This window comes from Leiobunum rupestre, chromosome 3, assembly GCF_980474605.1.
Source record: "Leiobunum rupestre chromosome 3, qqLeiRupe1.1.hap1, whole genome shotgun sequence".
Taxonomy (NCBI): Eukaryota; Metazoa; Arthropoda; class Arachnida; order Opiliones; family Sclerosomatidae; genus Leiobunum; species Leiobunum rupestre.
This window is the reverse complement of record NC_143386.1, coordinates 28,638,934-28,656,186: the sequence shown is the minus strand read 5'-3', so window position 1 is coordinate 28,656,186 and position 17,253 is coordinate 28,638,934. Positions and strand designations below refer to the sequence as shown.

Genomic DNA, 17,253 nt, shown 5'->3' with positions numbered 1-17,253 from the left:
TGTCAGTAATCAATGTTAGAATTTAGAATTAGCCTAAGAAAATAAGCCTATATCAAAGAAACTGCGTTTATATTACTAAGATAGAAGTAATATCATCAGTTCAAAACTACAATCCACAGAAGTGTTTTAGTTCTAGTCTGATTTAAATTAAGTGATTTTTTTTAAATCCTTGATTTAAATCACGTATTATACTTCAATGTATTTATGAAATTGTTCTAAAATAGGTTCTTTAGAAAGTTCAATTCAGAGAAAATGCAATTAAATTTTATTATTAATTAATAATTCATTCGCATATAACATTCATAAAATCTTAAAAAATCAAAAAAATCCGATTTAAATCAAATAAATCGATTAAAAAAAAACAAATAAAACAAAAAAATCAACAATACTGATTTCCCTATCTGAAATGTTTACTGGGGGCCATTTCTGGAAAGACCACAGATTTTTGGGTGGACTTCAGATGAAGTCATTTAGCCTAATCATAGAAAATATAGAAGAGGAATAGTAGGTGGGGTGGCTGAGTGGTTAGCACTTTAGCCTCGCAGCAAGAGGAGCCGGGTTCGATTCCAGCTAGTGGCACTGGGTGAAAATCCGGAACCACTCCTTCTGCGTAGAGCTTGTAAGTTTTCTCCCCACTGGTTAAAGGGGTTTCCCCTTCCCATAAAAACTTGCTGAGGTTAACGGTAATAGTTAGTGTAGGGAGCTGTTGGCTCGCGTGGCGTGAAGGGCTTGCCACCACCCTCGTAACCCGGCCACCTGTTACTTGATCACGCACAAGCAACATTGCTTATGTGGTCGAAGGTGGTGCCTTGGGTATCAGCTCTATTTAAAAAAAAACTCAATCTATGTATCTTCTCCGTGTACTTTAGGCCTGTTAACTTCCGGTAATATTATGACGTAAGCCTTGTCTTCTGAAATATAGTAACTGGAAGTACCACACTTAACAAATTAGTTTCAGAACAATAGGCTTTTCTATAAAATAATCTACGCTTGTTGAACTTGTTCTTATGTAGCTCGTTCGTCACGAAATACGTAGAAGTTCAATTCAGTTTATGCTTAAAAACAGGGCACCTCGTCGAATTGACTCTTAGATCCAGGTTCGTAGTAAAACGTCATCGATACGTCACCCGTGACGCAGAAGCAACATAAAAACCAGAAGGTCAATGTTACTTCATAGAAAGGCCTATTTAAAGCCTTGTCAAAGCTAAAGTTGCTATTCCCTTTTTATATTTTCTCGGGGCGTGCAGGTAGCTCGGCTGTCCCATGGCAAAACGTAGTAAACCCAATTTTTATATTTTTATTTTGATTAACTTTAATTTTTAATGTAATGTTAGTGGTATCTACTGTTATATCTCATCCGGGAATCGTTTGGGTGAATTGAAATTTGTACAATACGTGTACAATTCACATATGTACATGTACATGAATTTACTATGAGCTCGAAATTTTAAAAATTGGCGTTTACCGGGTTTTGCCACTCGAAACGTCATTTCTACGTAACATCCTTTTATAGTAAGAACTTTTTCCCGGTGTTAAGCTTCACTTGTTGAGGTTAACGGTAATAGTGAGTGTAGGGAGCTGTTGGCTCGCGAGGCATAACGAAGATTTTTATATTGACGCGAAAACAAAATTTTAGGCCTAACAAGAAAAAATTAAGTTTATAAAGTGAACGAAGAAAATAGTTGATTTGGCTTGACTCGAGTATGGATTGCAGTGGGCTGATTTGGCTAGAATGCAAAACTGGTAACCGACCAACCAGAATAGGCGATACTATGAAGTAAATTTGGTCTTAACCAACTTGTTAAAATGGGAAAACAAAATCACGTGACTACCTTTTTCACAGCCACAATAAAGAAAAACATTATTCCTTCCAGATACTACAGACAGCTAATTAAAGGCCGACTACATAAATCTTCGGTTTACTCTGTCTTTCACTGGAAGTAGGCTTATTGCAATACACGTGTGCCATGCAGTCAGCCTACTTCCAGTGAAGGACAGAGTAAACCAAAGATTTATGTAGTCCGCATTTAACTTCCACTTTTCTATTACAAAATGTTTTAAATAATAATGAATAGATAATTTAGACGAATCGATCAAAATTTAAACCACCATTAGCAAAATAAAACGAATAATAGTTCGTATTTCTTAGGACTACCATCTTTTCAGCCCCCATCGGCCCCCATGGACTTTATAGACTCTTAAACGCGCCTCCCGAATCGACCGCCATTACCTTACAGTCTACGGGGAGGGTGATGAAAAAACCGGTTTTTTCGGGGATGAAATTTCTGCGGTAGAGCGCTTGCTCGTCGGTTGCCTGTACGATAATGGCGGCGCCCAGTAAACGTTTCTAAAAAGAGTGTATAGTTTCGCCTATTAGCTCATTCAACTATCCCCTTTTCGTCAGGTGTGGGGAGTTTACAAGCGTGTATTGGTCGTGGAAGTACAATAACTTTTTCTAGCAAACACCTAGTATTTTATGTTACGCTGGTTTTGCTTTCAGGGTCTGTTAGATAAAAAGTAATAAATTAAAGATAAAGCAAACGAAATGGTCCAAATTGGAGTGTCATAGATTTAATGTAAAATACAAGTAATAAAAGATAACATAAATTTGACTCATTCGTCCTTAATGAGAACGCATTTAAAAACAAAGATGAAAGAATAAAAATGAAAATTGAAGTTAAGCATGCAGTTGTTAACGCGTACGGGTACGCGTAGAAAGTATATTTTAAAGTGAATTATTTACACGTACGCCTAACGTTTTAACAGTTCGAATGATAAGATTGATAACACCAGAAGTAAATAACATACCTTAAAGAGAAGTTTACACCTCCCTAAATTGATAATGTTATTCGCAGGTTCCCGCTGGTTTTTTCAAATTTCCTAAGTAAATATTGTTTGAGGTAGTTTACATCTTTTCGTAGTGTAATTATTAACTTTTAGGTGTACTAATACACACAAGAAATGACAATGTTAAGCCGAAATACGGTGTACCTTCGAAGGTACATGTATTCATCTTAGCCATAAAAATGAAACTTCTCTCGTACGGCATGTTATATGCTTCTGATAACACTTAGCATTAAAAAATACTTGAATAAATGATAGAATAGCTTGAGTAGAATTATACCATAAGTAGGAATACAATAGTACAATTGACTTTAGAGTTATTAGTAACTTGAGAAGATGGCGCTAGTTACCTTAAAATCAAGTCGTATTAGTCGTATTAGCAGACGATTTAGAATATACTACTTTCAAAATTTGAAAATTCAGTAAACAAAATAATTAAACAAATAGTTTGAATATTACTATCAAACCGTGTAAATTTGTTAATTTATAAATTAATTAATTTTTTTATTAAAATTAAAAACTATAGTACCAAAAATGTAAAAAAAAAGTTAATTTAGAAAAGCTGAAATTTGAAAATTTAAAAACTGTCCGATACGATCTTCGACGTTAGTAGAACAATTGCATAGCTATAGGGATTTTTAGAGTCAGCTCAAGAGTTCAGCAGATGTCCCAACTTATATTTCAAGTCAATAAATGTAACCAGAATTGGGATACTTGGATAATTCAAGGAGTTTTGGGCGATATAAAAAAATCACACAATGTCCGTTTCAAGTTTAGTCTTCAATGGCTTCGTTTCCGGCGGCTTTTCCGCGTTGTCCGAATCACTTCCGGAATCGTCCGCTTCGTCCACTTCGTCTCTGCTTTCTTCCGGAATGACGCTGGTCGAATTAGGACTCGAAAACAAGATTCGGGGATTGAGTGGTTCCTTCAACTTCAAATCTTCATCCGTCAATTCTTCCCCGCCTTCCGGTTTCGAGTCGTTGTTCGGAGGAGCGTTTTTGTCGCCACCAGGATGGTCAGTCGACATGGTCTGCGAATCCGGTGAGCTGACCGGAGAGTCCGAACTGCCGCTTTTGTCCTTTTTGCTTCTGGGTAGTCTCCACGATGAACTTTTGGTCTATGGGATACATTTTTAGAAGGTTATCTCTATAAGCATTCCAAGAACGAATTTATTACAACTTAGTAGGAATGACTACGTTGAGATCAGGGACTAAAATAGTGGGCATTTCTGGCTAATTTGAGCAGTTCTAAAACTTGGATTTGGACGTAGCCAAGACAACGTAGGCCCCCACGAAACTCTTGTCTAGCATATTATTTGATAGGAATTTAGGGGCCCCTTGAAGCCCCGTGGCCCTCCTGCGTTTGCGGGGTCTGCGGGGGATTTATTTATCGTGAATTTCTCGCAAAAAAAGTGTGAAAAATTTAAAATAGCTGATGAGTGATGACCTCATGGGAGATGTCGTGGTTGACGGGTCTTTCCGGTACATATCGACAAACCATGGACAGTAAATTAAGAGAACAGGTTTTCGATACCCTTCCACAGTGCAATTTATTTTCCCCCGCGTATCAATCAGCTCGAGAGACTCCGAGGGAGTCTTGCAAGGTCGTTTGTACCACGTGATCTTCAAATTTCAAAATGGCAATCTAATGCCCGGTTGATATTGTTACGTAATTTTTTGAGCTTTATATTTTAGTATATTTAATTTTGGTTTTTTAATTCAATAAAAACTATCAACTGATATTTAGTATATCATATTTAATCTATAAAAACGTGAAAAAATACCTTTTGGCGTAAAAATGTACTTCGTGTTTATCTTTTTATTTTTTTCGAACAGTATCGTCCACTCTTAGCGATACTTGTTTTTTTTTCAAATACCCTTGGACGACTCCCTGAGTGTGATTGGCTTACGGGGGCTAAAAACCAGGCTTTTTACCGATCCTCTAAAATCTACTATCCATGGACAAACGCCAATTTTGCCAATTTTGCTGAACTAAGTTACTTATTTATGGCCCTTTTTTATCTCATAATTATGTTAAAATATTCGTCTGCTACAAATTCTGAATTCAGTGACAAAAATTAAATAATTCCAATTTTCCAACTGTTTTTATAGCTCATTGAAATTATGTTTTGGGGGTTCGTTCGCTGGCCGTTATTTGTTTTGGTCAGTTCTAAAAAATGCTTATTTTAGGCCTTGTTGAGATTATCCGCGGGTATCATGGGGCGCGTCAAAATTCTAGGAAGGAATTCTTCTCTTGAGAAGAGTTCTTCGTGGGAACTCTCTAAAAAGCGCAGTGCTTCCGCTTTGATGGATTTTATCCCTTTTTAGGGATATTCCTAAAAGGGATATTATTTTGGAAGAGAGTGAGAAAGGGAAAATTAAGGGATTTTTAGAAAATTAATGATTTTGGGAATTTTCCTATTTTTCACTAGAAATATTTTGGTCTAGTACTTCAAATACCGCGCCTCTACCTTTATTGGAATCCAAGAATTAATTTAACTGGGATTCTGAAGTGTGTAATAGATTTTAAAATAGTTTTAAGAATTTTTTTCTTTATATAAGGCCTAAAAATTATAAATATTATTGTTTTATTTATAAAAAAAATTAAAGGGATAAAAAGGGATTTATTAAAACCGACAGAGGGAGAAATGAGATCTTCCAAGTGGAAGCACCAGCGTTGCCAGACGTACGATAATTATCGCACAGTGCGATAATTTAATCAAAATTTTTAGGGCGTACTATAATTTTCATGGCGTACGATATCGTACCATTATTTCGATAATTCTGCCTCAACGTACTATAATGTACGATAATCTTTAGATTTTTTTAAAAACCTACGAACGATTTATATTTTATTATAAATTTATATAACTTTTCTACTTAAAATGAATGATATACATTTTCTGTACGCGTAGTCCAGAGTGTGAGTTTATTACTCCTAGCTATTACCGCATTTTTTTAAACATTTTTAAACATATTAAGTTCAGTTAATAATGATAATAGACATTTTGTTTATTTCCCTGAATTAAAATTCCTGTAGTGCTTTAAAAAATCATCTAAATTCAACGCATTTATGTATGAATTAAAATTTATCGCCAAAAAGAAATATACGATAATTTTCCAGGAAAATCTATAATTTTTTGGTTAAATACGATAATTTCAGAATTTTGATCTGGCAACGCTGGGAAGCACTGAAAAAGCGTCAAATGTAAAAATATTCTTCTAAAGATGGCGGCCTACGAGAATCCCACGAACGTTGTAAACTAAACCTTTGACAATAAATATTATTTTAATTCTAGAAATAGCTCTCAGTAGAAATGACACACTTATGTAAACTATAATATCACGCTTATGACCTTACGTCTTCAACTATTACGTTAACTAATATCACGTTTTTCTCTAAACGACTACTACAATACAATCTAAGAATTCCAAACGCGACGTCACCGATCCAATTCCTGTTTGCTAAACAACAGACCCAACTATTATCTAAATATTTTATAATATTATTTTATCTAAAAGCGTAGTACTATATACTTTAATCTTAGCTAAAAAATAATACCATTGATTTTAATCTTAGTTGAAAAAGATGCTATAGACTAAAGCCCAGTTCACACTATACAATTAATTGGGCCACTTAATTGAAACCAACTAATTGTAAGCAAGAAAATTGTACCATGTGAAAAGAAAAAGTTGGAAGAATGGTTACAATTTTTCTGTTCACACTATTAAATTTTCTTGCTTACAATTAGTTGGTTTCCATTAAGTGGCCCAATTAATTGTATAGTGTGAACTGGGCTTAAATCTAAAATCTTAAATCTAAAAGATTAGCTATTCCATAACTAATTTTACGAACTAAAGCCCAGTTCACACTATACAATTAATTGGGCCGCTTAATTGAAACCAACTAATTGTAAGCAAGAAAATTGTACAGTGTGACACAGTGTGAACAGAAAAAGTTGGAACAATGTTTACAATTTTTCTGTTCACACTGTACAATTTTATTGCTTACAATTAGTTGGCCCAATTAATTGTATAGTGTGAACTGGGCTTTAATCTGAAAAGACCGTACTAGACTAATACCGATAAATCTTAACTAAAAGAAGTATTTCACGAATTAAAATGAAGGGAAATTTAAGTACTTACACCACTACGACTCAGAGACGAGCGCTCGATGGACCTGCTGATGACAGCCTTGACCTTCTTGTTGAGCAAAACATGGAAGATGAAGATGGCGAATCCTTGAAGGGAATTCATCACCGAGAAGATGTACGCCAAGGCGATCGAGTTGTAGTGCAAGTAGAAGAAACCAATGGCCCAAGTGATACCCAGTAATGGTAGCAAGACGGCCGCGCCACGCACCCACATCCTGAAAAAGTTAATGGTCACTATCTTTCACGCCGCTGAGGAATTGTCCTCAATGAGTTACCTTAGTCCTTCCACGGTGGTTTTATCTTTGCTACGGGTAATTGTGAATGTGGTCCACAGCGCTTTCAACAGCGCTAAAGTGTTGAACTTTAAAACGATACTTATTAGCTACAATGGCCAACGTAAAAGCTGGAAATTATATAAGTGTACACTTGGAATTTCTAAGACGTCATTGACAGTTTTGGTACACGCTAACAGTACGTAATTTCAGCGTAATCCAAGTACTTAGCGTAAAATTACTTCGCGTACTTTTCACCTCATTTTGGCGTAATCGGTGAACTCTAACTGATCAGCCCTCGTTGCTGACAGTGCTACTAATGCACCGGCAGAAACAGGTGGGGCTTAAACTAGTAGAATTTACGACGTCACCCGTATTTTTCCAATTCTTTGGCTGGCCGCCGTCGCCAACGCGCCGTAAAAAATGGACGACGTGCACTCGGAAAATAAATAGTAGGAAATAGATTTAGCAAGAAACCTGAAGTAATTATTACCGTGAAGTTCTTGGATTATTTTTCGATAATTTATTATGTTCTTCAAGCATAAATTCGCGTTTAAAAAATAACTTGTATGTCAGCGGAAATCTCGGTTGTAATACACGTCCATTGTTAAGGGAATCATCAAAACCACCCCAATGTTCCTTAGACAATCAAAGAATAATTTCCAGAGAAAAGTTATCAGATTCTTACAGCAATGATGACCATTACTGGTCCAACGAAGCTCCAGATGGTACCATTTTCAGTCGATAACCAGCAATAACGGTCAGTACCGTAATCCTGATGTCGCATGGCGGCCGTAATTCCAACAATTACCGCGGGACCACCTGAATGGTTGGCGAACATTGAAATACCTGGTTGCGAAACTTAAGGCCCGTTAAAAGATATTTACCATAGCCAGCAATATAGTACTGGATGACCTTCAATCTCTTGGGTGTGAAGACGTGAATGACCAATAGCAGGATATGGAAGGCTTCCAAGAACATCCAGAAGAACGCCGACAAGAAGAAGTAATGGAGAAACCCGGCCACGATAGAGCAGGCAACTTTATTCTCAGTTTTATCAAGACCGGCTAACAGCAAGGCTTCGCCGAACCACAAAGTAATGCACAGGTTTCGGTGAATTGTAGTTCGAATTCCCCATAAAGATCTACAGCAAAACGTACGTTAAGCCTTGGAACGATGAAAAATAAAAAATAACGAACCTGAACCAAGTGAAGATCACTATACAAATAGATAAGCAAAATAAGCTAACGAGACATCCAGTCTAAAACAGAGCATATATGAATTAATTAAAAATGAATTCATTATATACTTATTTAATTGGCAAAACAAATAATGAACTAATTATTTTTTATAAATTAATTAACTAATAAATAATATACTTAATTTTAGTTATTTTTTATTAAATAATACTTAATGTAAATTATAGTAAATCTATAATTTACTTTACTTACCATGGTAACAATTGTAAGTCCCGTCTAGTCAAAAGAAATATTTTAATTAATATTAATTAATTTTAATGGGGGAATTTATAATTTATTTACGGCATGAATGGAAGGAAGATCGCAAGTGGAACAATGAATGTCCATCAAGATGGCAAAATTGGTTAAGTGCGTGCAAGAACACCTGGTGTGGGTCTTGTTCGAATCTTTCAACTGGCAACCGTCCGAGCTCCATTTTAAACTATTAAAGAAGCGAAACTACTCTAGTGACACTTTCAATTTGATCTTAGACATTCGACCAGTAACTTACGTTTCGGTGTCCCAGTAAACGCACTGCGGGTTGGAACCCTCTTCGTCCAAGTGTTCCAGTAGAATTTCGACCTTACCATTCAATGGGGACGAACCGCTCACTTTAGCGCTGACGACGGCGCTGTTGATGACAAGACTGTTCCGCGAGCTATGGTAAAATATTTCTTAAGCATACTCATCCTTAGAAAACTTAAAGTAATTAAAACTCAATTACTCCATAGCTACGGGTGTAAGTAAGCTTCTCAGGTCGGAGTACCAACTGAATATGACCCCACTTCTATTGTCGAAGGTGGATGGCAGCGAGACAGGTACCCAAATTCGGGCTAGCTTCTTCTGCCAAACTCTGTCCACGGGGAACTGTATTGTCCCCGAATTGGAATATCCTGGTCGTACAACCTTAAGTACTAGAAGACGGAAACGATACTAAAGAAACGAAGAGATAAAAACTAAACAATTGTAACGTACCGACATTGTCCGTTTCTATAAGAGTGTCAGGGTTGAGGGAATTATTGACCAATAAAGCTCCCGTTTCGTCCACTGCTGTCAAGAACTTATTGGCCGTATCAAGACGCTTCTCCTGGAACAATTATGCCACATTTTGATGACGGCTTAAGCGTAATATCAAGATATACGTACCACGGGTATATCTTCCCAAGCTTCTTTGGTAATTATTAATTTGTCGCAAGTGTGTATGATATCGGTGGATGATTCGTCGATCACTTGCCTTCTTCTGTCCGGGGTCATCGTGGGAGCTTGGGAGTAATAGACATCGTCCACTTTGTTCAGAATTTCAACGGCCATGGTGACGTCACCACCGTACCTTAAATTCTGTATAGTTTGGTGCAGTTCTTTCGTAGTTTGCGCGATGTCTATTATGGGCATCTGAGCGACACGAAACTAAACCGTCATTGTCTCTACTTCAAGATAGCTTTCTGTAGTGTATTGACACTTACCTTTCGCAAGACGTTAGACATTTGAACCGTCTTACAATCGCTCAAATTGGGGTTCTCGGGGTACCAGTCTGTTTTATCAGTATTGCATGTCCAGTAAGCGAAACCTAAACCCGAGTATTTTCCAACGTTGGTCTGATTGAGATACACACGCGAGGCAAATAACTTGATAATTACCTATCTGTCCAGGTGGACATTCTATTCTTATCGTGGTCCCTCCAACCGAAGTTGGCCATTGGATATCCCTACGCCGAACTCCCTCGCAGACGACGCTGCGATCGGGTTGGGCCGACGTCATCATGGGGTCTGTTGTAGTTGTTTCTTAAACAACACCAAAAACTAAAATTAACAACGTCAACAAACGAGAAAAGCAAAACCTCTTAGAGTTACCTTCAATATGTTTCTTGCAAATGAAATTAAGACTTTTCGAACAGTTGAAGGAAAACGACCAATGAACGCTGGGTTTTCCAAAGTCCTTGATGGACAAGGAAGCGCAGGGTTGCGACGGAAAGATCCTGCAGTCCTTCTTTCCAATCCACATCTCGACACCGCCCCATGTCTCCAAGTAAACCTTCAATACGTCCACAATCTCTGTCCGATTTCCAAAACACAACAGTTCCCGGCCTTCGTTGTGACATATCTCGGCTGCTTGGTTCCAGGACAAGGGCGTCGAGTGAAGACTGTAGATTTGGTCCGATTGCTGGTAGTTACCCCCTACACCGGGTCTCGGCGACGAAAACGACTGCCATTTAGGAAAATCTTTGGAACTCGCGGCTACAATTGAAAAGGAATCGCGAGTGCGTTTGCGCCTGTAAGTTACTAGGAGTGGTCAATTTTAAGAAAAATTACAACGTACCGTGTTCAAGGCGGAGTACAATCAAGACCACAGCGGCCAGAGTCAAGTTTATAAATCCGACACTCATTTCTAATTAACTTATCGAAGTAATCAAAGTAATAACGGTTAACTTAATCTGGAAATTAGCATGGCCAGTCAAGCGTACGTTAAAAATACGCCGAAGGAACGGTACCTCTCGAAAAAATTCGCTATTTCAATTTGCCTTATCTTAAGCCGAAGTTCTTTATCTAATCTGCTTTTATATTAGATCGAGGAACGTAGGTGTAGCTAAGAGCTTGGGTACATTTTCCGCGATGAGACATCGATCAAGGGGAGCTTTTAGCATTGTTCTTACAGCGTCCGTTGAAATTTCCGAAGGTGGAACTTTGTATTTACACTGTTGAGCAGTTAGGAATTTCCGAGGAGATTATAGATTCTATAAGATTCTACAGTTTTTAGGATTTTTAGGAAATATCCTGGAAGTGTATGATTCTTCCTCAAAAAGACTTGATTATCAGGCCAGCTGAATGACTGTGACTAGAGCTTAGCGCCGATTTGATTTTGGTCGGCGGCGGCGTTTGGCGAAAAACACACAGCGGCGGCCGGTCCGCCGATTTTTCGAAAATCCTCAGCGGCGTTGATTCTTTTCGGCGGCTGCGGCGTGAAGGGGAAAAAGTGTATCCCCCCTTTTTTGAAAATTTCAAAATATTCTTGAAAAAAAAAATAAAGTTACGTAGAAAAAGGAAAAGTGAAAAACTCAAAAAATACGGCGTCGAAAGTAAAATTTATCGGCGGCGCGCTGAAAAGTAAATGACTCGGCGGCGTTGGATCGGCGGCGCCCGGCTCTAGCTGTGACCTACCGACACTATAAAAACTTGTTGAAGTTAACGGTAATAGTTAGTGTATAGAGGTGTTGGCTCGCGGGGCTTGCAGGGCTTGTTACCACCCTCGTACGCATTGTAACCCGGCTTTAAATAATTTATTATTATTATTATTATTATTATTATTACTATTATATACGCGTTGTAAAGCCATTTCTAGCATGACCACACATTTTAGGTACACTTCAGACTGTCTTTACCTTTCATCGTAAGGAGTGTATGCAGACTTTGCAGAGATCAGTGCCGAGGCGTAGGACCGACGAGTTATCATTTATTTGGAAGTGGTGTATTCAGGGCCGTACAGAGGTATCCTGGGGCCCGGGGTCAAACTTACTCGCGGGCCCCTTCGATTTGCACTCCCCCCTTGAGATTCTTCGATGGGCCGTATAGCTACGGACCCCGGGGATTTTGCCCCCCCCCCCCCTCTGCACGGCCGTCGGTGGATTTTTAACCCACAGGGGGCACACCCCGCCGAAACGTATTGTCGTACGTACAAATATTTTTAATTTTTACTTTTTTCAATGGCGTGCCCCCCCCCCCCGAAACAAAATTCTGGCTACAGGACCATTAAACTAATTATCAGAGACCGAGAAACTGGTAGAGGAGCAACTAGTAAGGCATCTCAACGAACAAGTATAAAACGTGGAATATTAACGTGAGATTATAATTTAAGGCGAAGACCATCGGGTTGCTGGAATTTTTTTAGATAAAAGGGGGCGCTAGGGGCGTAGGAATGATTTGGGTACTGCTTGGTTATTGAATTTGGCGCCCTGCTCTTCAACAGGCTTTTAGCGCCCCTTTCGGAAATGTGTTGTTCTAACCATCCCAAGGTGACCTCTGAAAAACCCCAAACAATTTATAGGAATATAGGAAATTCAACATTCGATTTATAGGAGAATATAGGAGTATTTTCTTTAATAATATAGGAGCATATAGGAGTATTATCTCTGATAATATAGGAAAATATAGGAAAATTTCCATAAATCAAATTTAAATGTGTGTTAATATAAAAGTAACTCCTTTTAAGCAGACGATGATATTCTTAATTCCGTTCAGTGCAGTTCTTTAGAGAAGCAGTTTACAATTTATCAAAGTGATTTACTACATCTGAATTACGAAAAGCGAACTAGGCCCGCGGGAAATTCGAAAAAAACCGCGCGAAATACAAAATAATATCCAATTATAGGAAAATATAGGAAGAATGGTTAAATTATAGGAAAATAAAGGAAAGCATTAAAATATAGGAAAAATTATAAAATAAAGGAAGAATGGTCACCCTGAAGGCAAAAAAACCGCCGTCCACCCAACGTTTTTTTCCCCGTTACAAGTCAACGGCGTCGGAAACTGTACCGGTCACAGGAGTCTTACTCAGTGGTGTAGCTAAGGGGGCAGGATAACCGCCGTCCACCCAACGGCGGCGGAAACTGTACCGGTCACGGGAGTCTTACTCAGTGGTGTAGCTAAGGGGGCAGGGGCGGTCCGCCCCGGGTGCCACCCGTTTGGGCGTTATTTGGGGGTGACACCCGACCGTGAAAAAAATAAAAACTTACACAAACTAGAGACCATGATATCCGCCCCGGGTGTCACCCATGCTAACTACGCCACTGGTCTTACTCTTGCCTATACTAGGCTCATGTAAGACTAAAAAAACGCGTATTTGAACCACTAGAGTGTGCAGGACGTAATTTTGTTTTGAGCCAGAAGAGAGCGTGTCGAACAAAACTCGCTCGAGCGTCTCTTGGTCCATGACAAGGCTTAACGAACAGAGTTTTTGCTAAGATATTCTTCCATTGCATACGGTCAACATATTTGACCTTTACAACTCTTCACCTTATCCCTTCTCTATAACCTTTAACAGAACCATCATAACAACAATTTAAATACAAAATATTTATTGTCACACAAGACCCTAACGTTAAACAACGTTCCGTACCAGAATTTGTACTTAGTACAAGCAAGATTGTACGCGCCGTATATTTGGTCTACCGGTATCAAAATGATGTAAAAAATAAAAGTAAGTTTTTCAATAGTCCCAAAATGGAATGTTTAAGAGTTCGGAAACCGTTCGTATCACAAATGACGTAAATAGCTGTTTTTAAAGGTTATATCACAGAATCAGCAGTCGAATTGGCATCGCAAACCTTCAGAATGACGGCCGAATATTCGATTTCGCCGTCTCCATCGGGTCCGTAGCTGACGATGTCCCTGGTCCGGTTTGTTCGCTGCGCAGTGGCCAAGTCGTAGGAACGACTGTTTCGTAGAACTTCGTTGAAAAGGGCCACCGGACTGTCGGGGCAGAAGGTGCTTCTGGAACGGTAGCTGCCCCTGGAATCTCCACTTTGACCAGAATTCGTCGAGCTGACTGGTTGGTGGCCGTTGGAACTGCCCGACGTCGTAGAAGCCGTCTTGGGGTTGGAAGTGCCCTAAACGACGGACGAAAAAGTTCCGGACCTGGTGAACTCGGTGAGCTAAGAAGCGGGGCGGAAAGGTCCGGGGTGAGAGTGGAAGGTCAATTACTCGCAAACTTACAGATTTGGACAACGGTGTGACTCTCCTAAAACTGCCCGAAAGATTCCTGAGAACTAATGTCCTTACCTTCTTATTCATCGCGACTTGGACCAGGAAAATGGCCAAACCCTGAAATGTAGAACCCAAGACAGTTTAACCCCGACGTCCTGTAGTTAAAGATCAAGCCAAGGCTTAGTTTCTAAGCTTATTAATTAATTAATAATTATGTTTAACATATAATTTGTCAATTTCCTATGTTCACTGATAGTCATTTCGATAATTACCACACATTTTGCGTGGCCTTTAGACATTAGTCCTAATACTCGCTTTATGCCTCGTGGTTATAATGAGCGCACGCACACACTGATGAGAAAAGCACCACATAACGATCAGTAATTACTTCAGACTAACTGGCACATTTGTGGAACATAATGATAAGCCTATGCGTACGCGAGTCAGTCTTTTACAAGAAATAAGGTATCAATGTTTCGCGTGGTAAAAGACACTAAGGCCTAAAATGAAAGACTAGGTTTAGGGTTTGACGCCTATTGAGGTGGGAATTGGCGCGAAATAAAGGGTTCGATTCAAAGCTGGTGTAAGGAACCCAAGGCCTTAAGACTAAACCCACGGCTTAGAGTCTCAAATCAATCGATGTTAAAAGTCATGTAAATGATAAAATGGAAATAATCTGTTGAGTTTATAAGGTTTAAGCTTTAAGTATCGAACTACGAATTTTGGGACAAAGCTAATTCCTTAGATCGTTCAAAGAAAAATCATATATTCGAACCTGTAAAGAGTTGAGAATGGTGAAAAAATAGGCACTGGCCACTCCAAAGCCAGAATTGTTCCAAGTGAGAAAGCCAATACCCCAGGTCAATCCCAGAAGAGGAACCAAAGTCATGGACCCGTAAATCCACTGCCTGGAACACACGAACGTCGGTCAAAAAATACGCAATGTCCTCCGGTCATACTTACCTAGCAGCAGCTTCGTCATCAGCCTTTTTCTTCGCCATAACAATGGCCGTACGCAGCGCGAATACTAAGGCCATGAAATTGACCACAACGATAATCAACACAGGAGCGCCGAAGCTCCACATCATCCCATTTTCACTTGACAACCAACAACTAGCCAATGAAAATTTCCGTGGTAGTGGGCAACTTGCGATAACGGTATAAAAACTACTAAAATTGACTTACTGTTCGGAAGTCCCGTAACCTGAAGGGTTGGCACCGGCGCTGATGGATATTATCACGAGTGGAAATCCTTGAACGGAGCAAAAGGAAATTTATACAAAGAAGTCCAAAAGATAATTTCACGAAGAATTTATTTTGGAAAACTCAGATAATAGTAGTAGTGAATATCATTTATGAAGCTATTATCTCTACTTGGTTCATTGTAATTAATTCATTTCAATTTAAATTTGGAAATTCAACTTTAGCTAATTTAGTAAACAAACAGATCTTCCGCGTGACTAACTTGTAAGTGTCAATGGATAAAAAAGTAACGTTTAAGACCGACACTAGATGGCGCTGTAAAGTTTAAGGGAGGAGCTTAGGTAGGGGATGCTGTAGCATTCTTGGAATGGAAGACACTATATTAATAGCTTAACCTAACTTTTCTTAAAATACCTTTTACAACCGATAGCGTTATAAAATTTCACGGGGAAAAGGAGTGTTATGATTAAGGGAGGGGCTTAGGTAGGAGATCTTACTACGGAGGGAGGAAGGCAGACTTCAACAAAATGAAGTCAGTGGATGGGTACGACTAATACTATATCGCATTATGAAACAAGCATAGTAGCCTCATCCTCCTAGCACTCTTGATTTTACCCCTTTGATTATAAACAGCGGCTCAACACTGGCATAGGTAGACAGAGAGAACTAATACCAATCGAATGAGGCCTGAATTAAATTTAAATTGAGTGCCGTTGATAATTCGTCGATTCTCGGGACCTATACCGACCTATAGCTTCCACTGTATTCAAGGCCGGACTTAGAGATCCTGGGCCCATAGGCAGATAAGGAGTCTGGGCCCACTTTTCACGCGCTGCATTTACTCTTATCCCTGGAATTAGGCTGTGCCTGAATTTCCCTGTTTCAGCGTAGAAGTCAGAGCTCTACGGTTATATTACTAAATAAAAGCTCTTAACAATCGTCGACTAAATATGCGATAATTATGCAACATTGCGATTTAAGGCTGCGTCCGTTAACTGCCAGGCAGAAATTTTGGTAATTTTAAAACAAAATCTTCTACCTAGGAATTTCTGCAATATAAATTACGATTGATATTATAGATTTATGCCTTCGAATACAGTAATTACAGGGCCCCTTCCGAGGATGGGCCCCTAGGCCACGGCCTAGGTTGGCCTAGGCGGAAATACGGCACTGACTGTATTATTCACCAACCACCACCACCGCATACATCAGGAGCGAAATTAACAGCCTCTTTCCTCTGTATTAGAGGTAAGAGGCTAAAAAGGAGTGTTCTTGTTTAAGGGAGGGGCTTAAGTAGGGGATCATGCTAACGGGGCTAGAAAGCAGTCTCGAGTGTTCTCAGTAAATGTAAATACGGAAACCCTTACCATATCCAAAAAGGTAATATCTTTCGGAATAGGACCTTCGTTGAGCGAACACCTTCTCCAAAAGTATGTAAATGAAAACGGCTTCGAGAAACATCCAGCAAAAGGCGGCCAAGAAAAAGTAATGCAAGGTGCCAGCCACAATCGAGCACAAAGTCTTCAAGTAGGAAATGCATAGATTATTATAATAACCAGCTTGGCGTGAGCTAATGACTTTTAATACCTTTAAAACAGGTGGACCTCATGCCACCTAGGAGCAACAAACACATCAGCCCACACAAGGAGAACGCAACCCGTCAAAAGTCGTGCATTTTCTCGTGTACAGTTTTCATTGGTTAGACGCGTTATTTCCCCCCCCCCAGCCCGTAAAACGTTCAGAGTAAAGGTTCGTCCAATGGAATTTATGTTAGCGTGTTTAATGCAACAAACACAAGGAAAACGCAACGAACCTTTACAAATTGCATTGAACGAACCTTTACGCTG

General features: G+C 39.2%; 2 protein-coding genes across 8 annotated transcripts in view; both read right to left on the bottom strand.

The window, feature by feature from the left end:
• Positions 1 to 2,549: 2,549 nt before the first annotated feature.
• Positions 2,550 to 11,025, bottom strand: LOC149951375 (adhesion G protein-coupled receptor L3-like). The gene is made up of 16 exons (XM_090168016.1): positions 10,824 to 11,025; positions 10,358 to 10,741; positions 10,145 to 10,288; positions 9,971 to 10,074; positions 9,654 to 9,899; positions 9,483 to 9,594; positions 9,232 to 9,421; positions 9,019 to 9,165; positions 8,811 to 8,949; positions 8,721 to 8,744; positions 8,469 to 8,530; positions 8,157 to 8,413; positions 7,958 to 8,091; positions 7,273 to 7,358; positions 6,990 to 7,212; positions 2,550 to 3,961 (listed from the first exon to the last, which is right to left on the bottom strand). Exons 1-16 carry the CDS (start codon positions 10,888 to 10,890, stop codon positions 3,596 to 3,598), a joined length of 2,685 nt encoding a protein of 894 aa, XP_090024142.1. The 5' UTR covers positions 10,891 to 11,025; the 3' UTR covers positions 2,550 to 3,595.
• Positions 11,026 to 13,558: 2,533 nt separating this feature from the next.
• The window catches only part of LOC149951374 (adhesion G protein-coupled receptor L4-like), a 32,148-nt gene continuing 28,453 nt past the window's right edge, over positions 13,559 to 17,253 (bottom strand). For 4 of the 7 annotated variants that reach the window (XM_090168009.1, XM_090168010.1, XM_090168011.1 and 1 more), the window contains 5 exons: positions 16,774 to 16,927; positions 15,389 to 15,455; positions 15,167 to 15,316; positions 14,979 to 15,111; positions 13,559 to 14,320 (listed from right to left, as the gene is read on the bottom strand). In XM_090168009.1, coding sequence (XP_090024135.1) covers positions 13,799 to 14,320; positions 14,979 to 15,111; positions 15,167 to 15,316; positions 15,389 to 15,455; positions 16,774 to 16,927 — 1,026 coding nt within the window. In that variant the 3' untranslated portion in view covers positions 13,559 to 13,798. The remainder of the gene's footprint in view (positions 14,321 to 14,978; positions 15,112 to 15,166; positions 15,317 to 15,388; positions 15,456 to 16,773; positions 16,928 to 17,253) is intronic. The other 3 variants (XM_090168012.1, XM_090168013.1, XM_090168015.1) reach the window with 3 other exon arrangements.